The sequence below is a fragment of the Netta rufina genome (assembly GCF_964035555.1).
Source record: "Netta rufina genome assembly, chromosome: 5".
Classification (NCBI taxonomy): Eukaryota; Metazoa; Chordata; class Aves; order Anseriformes; family Anatidae; genus Netta; species Netta rufina.
This window is the reverse complement of record NC_140128.1, coordinates 61310356-61321825: the sequence shown is the minus strand read 5'-3', so window position 1 is coordinate 61321825 and position 11470 is coordinate 61310356. Positions and strand designations below refer to the sequence as shown.

Here is an 11470-nt window from a genome sequence, read left to right as displayed (position 1 = left end):
AGCTGATAACATAGTTAAGACCGGTTTATCACAAGGAAGTGCATGAAGTTTTTCAAGCTTTCTTTCCAGGGGAGCAAAGGGACAGTTATGAAAGCACATGTGAGACATCACAGACAAGTTGGGGTCACACCCGCACCAAATCAGAAGTGAACTGGTGACAGCAAAACTAAGCCCATGACGCCCTGTCCTGTGTTAAGCTGTTGCCTGTATTGTGGGTATTTATCGGAAGGGCAGGCAGCCTTTAGCATGGGTTACGCTTAAGTCATCAAATAGCAACCTCTAGTGGCTCAGGGAGCTTCCTGACAGATCTATCCCACCTTTGGTAGAAAACAAGGGGAGGAAACAACACGAACACCAGCAGCCCTGTTCTGGAATAAAAAAAAAAAAAAAAAAAAAACTTTGCTTTTTTGGAATCATAGGAGGTACCAGAACAGTCAAGGGATCATCTTCACCCTCTTCCTTGTCATGTTACCCACCTGAGCATGACAGCTTCAGCAAAGGAAGCCTTGAGTTCCCTTGTAGATGAGAGAAAAAATTAAATTACCAAATGCTTTCATGTAGTGCCATTGCCTGAGCTCAGATTAAATAACCTAGATAATTAAGCCTTGAACATCCAAGACTTTATATTTTCTTCAAGTCCACTTTAAAGGTAGTTCCTAATTAACAGGTTTGCTTTTCAGGCCAAGCAAGCCTCCCATCATCTGAGAGGATTTCAGTAATGCAAGTGGGTACCACTTTGTTAACCCATGTGAGACAAATTACAGAATTTGCTTCATTCTCCCCCACCCCAGTTCTCCTTTCCACATATGTTCCAACACTGCCAGGGTCCTTGAATATCTTCTCTGTAAAGAGTATCAGCACCATTATATAATAGTTTATCCAACCTGTGGGATTAGAGGGAGTCAGTAGATGTCCTCTACATTCATTGTCTGTCTTCAAAACATTGCAATCAAGTCATACTGGATTTTGTAAGCTGTGTTGTAGACAAAAATATATTTTGAGTTTGAACATGAAAGTACTTCATTACAGGAGCTAACCTTCAGTACTTAAAGCTGAGAATTTTGATGAAGCTAGTTTGAAGTACACTGTTGATTCATCTGTTTAACAGGGATGAGGCACAAGGCCTCCGTTACAAAATAAGTGCAACCTTAATATGCTTTATATTAAAAGTACATTTGTTTGGCAAATTTCTCAGCTTGACAGAAGTTGTCAGAACTCAAGTGGATTACAGACAGCAAATCTTCATGAAAAAACTTTTCACAAACTATAGCAAAGCATCAGCACTTACAGCATTCATGTGTCATTTGCTTAATAATCCACAACTGTACAAGTGGGTCCAGGAATACCCTTGGCTTCTGTTCCATGCCTTTTATTACAAACTGGTATATTATTGCTAATTTCTTTACGGGCCATGTTATGACGCTTTCTTGAAACCTTTTAGGATGGGATAGATGTTCTCAAATGCCTCATAGATTTCAGAACGCTCTTTTGCCCCTGTAAAGACATTCAAAAAATAAAACCAACACATTAAGAATTAGAGCATTGAGAATAACTGAATGCACCTCAAATCTAATGATGAGATTAGAATCCATAAAAAAATGCAGGAGTTTAAAAGCAAATTTAAGAACTCTTGTCAAATGTTAGTTTAAGGCAGAATTTCTGTCATGTTACTTCTGTACCTCAAAGAACAATTTATAGCTTGCTTTGCTTTAAGACTAGTTTAATGTTGTAGCACCAAAACAGCAGTTAGTTCCTCCTGACAGACGCCAAACACTGTCTGTCAAATAAAGCCAGTCAGAGGAATCAGAGTTTTATCTGCTTAACCATAACAGCTCTTTCTCTTGATAAGTAGAAAGATGGAAACATGAAATGAAGGGCATTTATCCCTTTCATTCAGTTTGATAATTCCTCTCTCCCAGTTCCAAGAAGCTTTAAGCTTTGTTAGGTCACCTGTGATTTCTAAGCCATCCTTATCCACATTACTGCAAGCAAATCTTTAATACCAGTATTGCATGCCAACTGTACTGCAGCAGGGAGGAACAGTCCTTGCCAGTGATACTTGTCTACCACACGAGTGTAATAGGCATTAACGACAGGCAAACTGCATTTAGATGGACTGACAATTGGACTAAGTTGCACTCAGGACAGATGTGTAAACTCTTCCCCTTCCATGAACATAGGATATGGTTAGACATGGCTAAATCATCTGAGTTACCACAAGAACATTTTGGGATTAGGGAAGAAATTCAGCTTCACAGATTTAGTTTTGTCATTACAGTTAGGGCCCAGTGTTCACAGGCAAGGACTAGCTTTAGTCCTTCTGGGCATGCTTTGCATTCTAGGGTGTTAGCATATCCCCAGACGTGTTCTGTTTGGAGGTAGCCAGTATGATTTCAGTGGGCCCAGAAGAAAGGTGGTGGGGCATTAGAGGGGGAAGCATTTAAACTTCATCCTGACTGCTCTACAGTTCAATTAGCTCATGATCTATGATTTTGAGAAACTCGAAGGCTTCTCTTGCTGTTCACATACCTCAAAGCTCTGTCATGAATATACATGTAACATTAGGTTCCTCTGGGAACCACAAGTACCCATTTACCTTCCTGTACAGCTGTGTAAAGGCATTTTCATAAGCTTTACAACAGAATGTGCTAGAAACATGCACTCACACTTCAGCTTTTTTTTTGCTATGGAATCCAAGGTACAGATATTTGCTGAGCACACTTACTCATAAGGCTTTTTCTCATGAGTTTGCCAAACTGTCTGGAACAGACTCTTACGTCTCCACCCTTTCCTCTAATAATCCTTAGTACATGTTGTCAGTGAAGTGTTTTAAGAAGTTTGCTTCCTGTCCAATTTTAAATTGCTTATTGTGATATTCATATTGAAGCAATTGTGAGTGGTTACTGGCATGACAGCCTCCTGTTGGGATTCAGTACGCTGGCACAAAGCATTACGCTTTGAATAAAATAAAGATACTCAAGTTTAATGACATGGAAAGCTGAGACACTATATGAAGCAATATAAGGTTCTAGTGCAACAATACCGGTGTTATTATCCACAGAAAACACAGATAAGCAGCAGTAGGCATGACAAAGATTGCTAAGTGGCTTTACTGCAGCAAGATATCAGTTTAGTAATGCTCAATTTAAACACTTCCTTGGAAGATGTGGCAGCACTTGGTTACAGATAATAGAGCAAGAGACCGCTTACCAGTCAGTACAACTTTTCCAGACACAAAGATAAGCAACACTATCCTTGGTTTGACCATCCTATAAATAAGGCCAGGAAATAGTTCAGGTTCATAGCTGTTTCAAAATAAGCAGGTAAGATTAGTAAAATGCAAATACTGATTCAGTGTCATATGCACAAAGTACTCTTTAGCCATGCTGACAGCTGAGTAATTAAATCTACAGATTTTAGCTAGCTAGCTAGAGAAAGGTTGGTCAGGGTCTAAATGTCTTGGAGAGAAACCTAGTAAACCCAACTAGAGCTGGTAGTTCTCTGTGCCTACTTTTAAATGCATATGAGCCATTTCTGAATCTGATTTTCCATAGATCCAAGTAGCTTCAGAGCTGCTTCAATTAAATCTGAGCTATTTAATCTTTTTTTTTTTCCCCTATTCAGTCTACAGTGAAGAAATATACTACCTATGCTTTGACATTGCACTTGGCAATGATAGGAGACCTGTAGAACTCTGATCCCCAGTACTACTGGGATTAAACAAAAGTTCCTGCTGTACATTTCTCCCTACGTAGCTGATACACTGCAACACAGGACTGTCAAACAATATTCATGGACAAAGAAAGCTTTTACAGAATAGGTTCTTTGTTAACCAAAGCAGCAGTTAGCTTCTTGCTATTTGCAAATCCTTCATCTTAACCAGCTCTGGTGTACCTCCCATTTACCCCAAAGTGCTCAAACGCATGGGGTATGCTCTCTGTTAAGAGATTTCCAAAGCTGCTGCTAACAGCATCCCTGCAAGGAGGAAGCAGTGAGCACCACAGGGAGGGAAGTTCCGCAGAGCCCATCCCTGTTGCATTGCACCAGTTTCAGGCTCTGGAAGCTTTACTGCCAGCTGCAGTACGTCACTGTAGCAATTAAGCAGAGGGTCATTTTGGCCTGTGCCCCACTCGGAACAGGAGTTATTGCAAAAAAATATAATAAGCCCTACTATCTGTATTTTAACATATTACCTACAGCCACTTCTTGTCCACTGAACCAGTTTTGGTGAGCAAAAGATGTGCTTGATATTCCGTACCCAGTTAATTATTACATTCATTTTGCCAGGCTTGTACGATTTCAGAATTTGAGTTTCTGTACAGCTTGCAAAGACAATGCTCCAAGCTACGTGGTGCCATACCTGTCCCTCCCACGTACCTGCTGAACTGCTGGTGAGTGAGAACCAACCCCTCCAGCCGGATGGGGAACCTCACATCACAGCTCCCAACCATGTTCTGGATCTTGAAGTCCAGGAACTTGGCAGGGAACCCCAGCTTCTGCACCACGCGTGCATACTTCCTCGCTGCGAGCCGTGACTGCTCTTCACTGAGGGAAGAGCAGAAGGGGGAAGCAGCTGTGCTGAGTGCTTTCTTCTGCTCTGAAGCTGGAATCCAGGTTAGAGCCACCACCATGCTAATCTGTACTCCAGAAAAAGATACGCTAATACTCCAAATAGTGAGATTCTATCCCCAAAACCACTTCAGTGAGCTAAAAGGAATGACACACTTTGGTGTTCGTTTTCCTGCAGTTTAACTGAGCACACTGGAGCATGCTATGTTACACAGTTTCTCCTGTCCAAGAATTGCACAGCAGTGTCTCATCCCTCAGATTAAAGCTGATCCAGGAGAGACACTGCAGTTATCAGTGCAGTCTTCTAGCTAGGTGAGGGCCAGAGAAGAAGCTTTCTAAGCTGTAAGTTAAGACCCAATCAATGAGATGATGCATTGAAAATAAATACACCAAGTATTTATTAAGCTGCTGAACTTGAGGACAAAACCTTTAGAGTACAGAAATCTTTGATTTTCTCCAGCTCCCATTTTATCTGGAGGCAGATGTGTTGACTAGTGAAGCCAGACACCAAAGAGAGACTTGACAGACACAAGCTATGTCCCAACTCACTTTAAAGTCAGTGAGAAATGCAAATAACCCCTTAACAACTCCTGGGCATTTTAGCAGCTTTTTTGCTAATGTCTGGCTCAGCTCAATCTATATTCAAGGACAGAAGCATGTAGTTCAGTAATTACTGAACCCCTGTCATGGAAAAAAATAAAAATAGACTTTTCAAGACTAGTGCTTCATTTTTTTCTGTAGTTAATAGCAAGCTTTTTGCTAGATAATTTAAACAAGGCTTTTGGTCAGCTGTATGACCTTAGAGGATAGAAATGCAAACAAAACAAAAACCCACCAACCCACCTTTTTGCTCCTGTGCAGACCATTTTTCCTGAACTGAAGATAAGGGCTGTTGTTCGTGGGTCCCTGATTCTCATGATCACCGCAGCAAATCTCTACAAATTCAAAGGAAAAGCTCACAGTCAGAGATATTCAGCTGGTACCACACATCGATTCATTCTCTCAAGAATTATCACTTCCACAAAGCTCAGCACAACATGTATTTACTTTGCAGAAGTGTTGTTTTATATATATTTCAGGGTGGTAAGTACTTCCCTACAACCTGTGGGCTTGAGACAGCCATCACAGGACCACTCTTTGTTGCCTTACATTTTGTGGAGCAGTCTGAAGTCATTTACAGAAACTCCCACCTATTCCCAGTAAATTTCTGCAGTATAAGTCACTTGCTAGAAACATGCAATACCAGCCCAGCTCCAGTGTTGCTCTTTCCTATAGAAAATAGCTTTTGGGCAGATCTTTCCTCCCTCAGTCAGGGCTGCTTGAGCCATCTCAGCTGGCTCAAGCTGAAAGGAGAGTCACCTCCTTTTTTAAACAGCTTGGTAACATCTCATTGCAAGGGCTTTATTAAAAAAAAATGAATAAGTCTCCTTGGGATCCCCTGAATTTCTTTAAGAGACCCAAGTTGCAGAATTTGTTAGGACTTTTCCCTATGGGAAAAGACAGAAAAGGTACAGAGCTCAGGGTGAATCTGTATGGTAGAGTCCAGCAGCACTGAGAGCTGGGAACAAAGCCTAGCACTCAAGATTTACCTTTGGGTTATACTCTGCATTTCTGGCATGCAGAGCTATGTTCTTCAGATCCAGTTTGCAAGCCAAGTTCACAGTCGACACTATATTCCTAAGGAATGAGAAGGGAATTGAATGAGAAGGGAATTTTCTTATTACAAAAGCAAGGCATTACAGAGCAAAACCCCAACATTATTAGCTAACACAAAGTCACAGCCCAATTAATAGTTGCCATCAGCTAGTTTCCTGCCTTCCTCTTTCCCACTCCAGTACTAAGCTGATTCTGGCAGAATTTAAGTAATTCAATATCAAAATTAGTTTTTCATGGGAGAAAATATAACAAGGTACAAAATTATTAGTCCCTGCATACTAGATTTGTGCGTCTTCCAATAACTACATCACTGATTTATTTTTTTTTAAACTGCTTTGAATTGCACCATTACTGAGAATTACAGAGTTATTACTGCACTAGTAAGGTAGGTAAGGGTATGTTAGACTCTAGAGGTGTAAGTTCTCTATATTTGCTCTAGTCCAAACAGGATCAGATCTTTTTAAAGGTCAGGATCTCTCACTTCTTTTCATGTCCCTTTCCCTTGCTCAGTTCAGACTCTTCCTTCTCTCAGGAGAAGAGACAGATCTTTAAACCCTTGGAGTCTATTGTCATCCTTAGCATTCTCCTTGCTGGACTGAGACCTTTAAAAGTGTTTTCTGTCTTGTCCTGCAGACCGAAGTAACTAGCAATGCATACTATATAGTAAATCCTTCTACCAAATGCTTCTCCTATGGAGAGACTTCTCTTGTCTCCCAGGAGAGTCTTCCCCCTTCAGAAGCCAGAGGCATTTCAGATGCTTACTCAACCAGCATGTTTATCAAGTCCACTCTCCTCTGCTTTGCTAAGCTGTTTTGTTCCATGCCATTTCTATTTTGCATTGTTCAGCACAGTATCTAGTTGCCTTCCAATATTGTCTGTTCATTTGCTCCACCTCTCAAAAAAAAAACAAAAAAAAAAACAAACAACCATGCCCACCCTTTTCCCCCTCCCTAGTTTTATGGGTGGGCTTATTTACGACCAAACCACACTTGCTACATTCTCCAGTAAGTGAGAAGTCAGAGCAATATGTTACTCTTCAAGAGAAAGTCAGCTAATTTTCAGCGAGATTGGCCTTCAATGAAGGTGGTACTGTTCCTGTAACTTATATATGCTGCAGAAACTTACTGTAACTGAGGAACTATGCCAGAGCTTTCTGAAGCAGAAGCAGGTGTCACTGGGGTCATAGGAGTCATTGGTGTCAGAGGGGGGCACACACCGGACTCTTCAGGGGATGGCTGAGTTGCATCTGGGCATGACAAGCTGCTTTCATTCGCGAAGGTACCACTGTCCTCATCTCTTAATACTGACCCATCGAGCTTCTCTTGCATTTCATGGCCATCTTCAGATAGGTTTTGTTCTTTATCTTGAGTAATATCTGGAAGAAAGCTGAGGTCCACTGAGGAGAAGTCCGCAGGAAGCTCCTTGGGCTGATTAAATTGAGAACCAAACAATCCATCTCCGGTTTGAATTGGAAGGTCCACATCATAAGGGCTCATGGCAGTAAACAGCTGAGGACTAGCTGAGAGGTCATCCTTGAATTGAGAAAAAAAGTGTGTCACTAAGTATCCTGTATCAAAAATTTACTTCAGCTGGGAGACTACATTAAGGTACATTTTCTATTCAATCAAGAAGTTTCAATCATTTTTCCCCATAAGTATTACAGCAAAGAATAGTCTTAAGATTTGAAAGGATGTCATTGGCTTGTCTGTCAGCATATAGAAACAGATAACTTTTCCCCCAAATGATTTTTATAGTGGATACGCTCATTTTCCCACCACACTTTAAAGACAGTCTAGAATACATCAGATTTGATGCCACAAATTGAGAAGTCAGGTATCTACCAGCAGTAATTGGAGGGACAATGCTGGCTCTTTGCCCTTCACAGCCTTCAGCGTGCCTCAGTTACATACATAACCAACATAACTGTTCGTGAGTTTTTCCAAGGAAGACAGCTGGCATTTTCTGGCTGGCTTTCACTCCACTATACTGATATTGCTATTTCCTCTCGCTGCTACCAGGGGACGGTGTCAGCGTTGTGTTAGATTTGTGCAATAGAGGGCAGCAGTTCACAGACGCACGAGCGAATTAAGCATTCAGCTGCAGGAGGTTACCAGACTAATTCAAGCGAGACGCAGTCAGCAAAGCCAGCATCCTTCCCAGATCAAGCGATTAAGGCATTCAACATATCTGCAAGCAAGTTCTTGCATACTAATGCCCTCCTTTATCAGCATCACTTAAAAAGGAATTAAAAGTGTTTTAAAGGCATTGTGGTATTGAGAAGGCAAGAGTTTAGGAATTTATTCCCTTATTCATGTGGGCACAAGCCTCTAGTTAGTGGAAAGCTTCTTCCAAGAAAGAGATTGCTGCTGCTACCCACAGCAGGTGACAGCTTGGAGTAGATGATCCGTACAAGAGGTTTTGTGTGCATTTAGGCATTTTAGCACCGAGGACTTAAACTGAAGCACAAATCAGAACAGAGAACTGCACACAAGACAGAGGCCCTCAAGTTGGCAGCGACTGCCTGAGCTCCGGAGGGAGCAGGGTTTCCAGATCAATGCTCTGCAGCCCTGAGCTAGTGCTGCTCTATGCTCTGTGCTAATCAGCTCAGTTAACACAGCCGTGCATGCTCTGCACACGAGGAGGTCTCTGCACCTAGTTACTCTGCAGTATGTCTGCCTGGAGAAAGCACTGGCAGCTTGGAAAACTCTTGTGACAAATCATTGCAGAGAACCCTTCATGTAAATATGGATACAAGCTGGTCTAGCTGTAAAGTATGAATACCTGGGGGGTTCAAAACTGTTTGTAAAGCTGGCTTCTAGATGCAGAGCCCCATAAGAGATCTGGGGCAGAGCGCTACTGAATGAAACCTCAGCTCTTTGGAGAGCAGGACCCAGGAACTGGCAAGTCCGATCCACATCTTAAGCCACCTGAGTCAGACACAAATTATTTTAAAACAGTAGATGGTTACTTACAATAGCAAAATATTATGGGATAATTATTTAAAGTTTTATTTATTTATTTTGTTAGGGGAAGGAAAGTACAGTCTCTTTAAGACCTCCAATAAACCAAGACCTATCCATACAGGACTCAGCTAGGAAAGTTTTCTGCCAACCGTGATGTGCAGAAGATGGTACAAAAAAGCCTTGTCACTGCAAGCTTGCAAGACTATTAATGTATCATACTAAGAGGCATCAGACAACTTAAAAATAATGGTCAAAAAACAATAGCAAAGCAGTTTATGGTATTGCTTAAAGAAAGAAGCTAATAGATGAATGGTACAAGAGACAAGAAGCTTTAGACCACTGAAAAAAAAAATAAAAAAACAGGTAAAGTGCTTAAAGTAGATAGAAACAGAAAGCAAGTCTTCCTTTCTCAGAAGAATTGCATGGAAAGCTGGTGAGAAAAAGCTCTTATAGGGTTAAGTGCTGGGGAAGATTGCCCTCTTGTTAGACAGATGCTCAGGGGCTTCCAAAGGGGGGGCACAAGACCATGTTTATCTTGGGCTGGCTGCCAAGGGTTATTACTGTAGACTCCAGGTTAATTAACTTCACTGAAGGCCCCATCAGCTGCATTGCTTCAGACACTTCCCAGCAGCTCCAGAAAGGAGATTTTATGCACAGATCCTGCCTGAGATCACCAGGTTTGGGGAGGAAACAGCAGTTTTGGTTCCACTGCAGTAGTCCATGAGACCCAGATATATATAAATCAAATCCAGCTGTTTTAGCGACAGCTCTTGCCTTTTTTAATGGCACCCTGTTCATCTTCTACTATCAGCTACCCTGACAAATCTGAAATAGCAAATTCAGCTGCATACTATTTGTAACACCCTGTTATACTTCACCATGTTAAACACCTCATGGGGCAAGTTCAGAGGGCTTTGCTGACTACCACCAGTAGATCTCCGGATTTAAGCAGCTTGAATTGCACTTACTTTCTGGGTTGTAAAAGAGTTTAAGATAGGAGGCAGCAAGCCAGTGAGAAGTATACACAGCTGAAGAAGTTGTGTCCCTTGGGCAAACACAAGGCTCAGCTGAGGAGCCCAGCCCTCTCCCAGTTATCTCTACAACCACCTGCAGCAGTCCCTTCCACCAGAGGGACGTTTTTAATAGATAAAAAAAAGATTTTTGCAACAATTTGCCAGCCAGCATGAAGAGATCTGAGTCTCCTACCCCTTCCGAGCACTGCTCCCTCAGCCTGTCCCCACAGCAGAGGAGCTCCAGCCTCTGAGCACCCTCTGGACAGGCTCCAACAGCTCCACATCCGTATAAACAAATCACTTGGGGGCTTAAGGATACGAAAAAAAAACTCAGAGAAAGGCAAAAAACACTGTAGTACCACAAAGAAACAGGGGAGGGCCCAGAGGAGAAGTTTTACTTCAGAGGTGGGCGGGAAACTCTCTTCATCGCGGCGTTGGTGGTATAGTGGTGAGCATAGCTGCCTTCCAAGCAGTTGACCCGGGTTCGATTCCCGGCCAACGCAACTCTATTTTTGTTTTAAATCCCTTTATTTATTTATTTTTCCCCTTCTCCCAGCCCGGTACCTGCCCGCTGCAGTTCTCCAGGTACCTCTCCAGCGGCGAAACGCCATCCATGGGCACAAGCCCCTACCACAGGCTCCCGGCCCCAGCTTTAAGGCAGGGGGTGGCAGCAGGGGCCAGGTGCAGCTTGTTGGGAGCAGGGCCTGCCCCAAAACCTGTGGGTTGTGATTCCCCCCGAGGGGACACAAGCAGCCTTTTGGGGTGTGTTTCACTCTGGGGAGATGCTGGAGATTTCGGGGCTCTGCTTTGTGTTTGCCATCAGCCTGTGAGCAGAGCTGGAGTCTGGGCTTCCCCCCTTCAGGGCTGCAGGAAAACAGGGGTCTAATGCTTAGACTGTGTAAAGATAAAGCTTGTTGTGATCCACAGGCCCTTAATTTCTCCCACCTGCCTCATTAAGTGCAATAAACCACAGCTGGTCTTGCAGCAAGAGCTGGCTCCCCTCTGACTGTGAGAGCAGCCCCAAATTACAAACCTGGGTCTGGAGGCATTGCACCAAGGTTGCCCATCCCCAGCTGGGCCAGGGCTGCCAACGCTTCCCAAAAACTCAGGAAGGGCCTAGGTGCAATGTGGCTGCCAACACAGCTTCTTTTGGGAGCTTCTCGACGCGATGTTTGCTGCCCAACTTGTTCCTCCTGTCCCGTCCCGTTGCTGTGTGCTGATGGATGGATGGGTTTCTGCAGAGGCACAGCTAGGGACAGGTCCTTTTCC

At 42.9% G+C, this 11470-nt stretch overlaps 1 protein-coding gene across 1 annotated transcript; it reads right to left on the bottom strand.

Annotated features, from left to right (window-relative positions):
* Positions 1-1414: 1414 nt before the first annotated feature.
* Positions 1415-10816, bottom strand: TBPL2 (TATA-box binding protein like 2; the record flags this gene model as incomplete). Its single annotated transcript, XM_084287333.1, has 7 exons — positions 1415-1494; positions 3211-3305; positions 4378-4545; positions 5413-5504; positions 6159-6246; positions 7351-7763; positions 10766-10816. The coding sequence occupies 7 exons, from the start codon at positions 10814-10816 to the stop codon at positions 1415-1417; spliced, it is 987 nt and encodes a 328-aa protein (XP_084143459.1).
* Between the last annotated feature and the right edge of the window lie 654 nt (positions 10817-11470).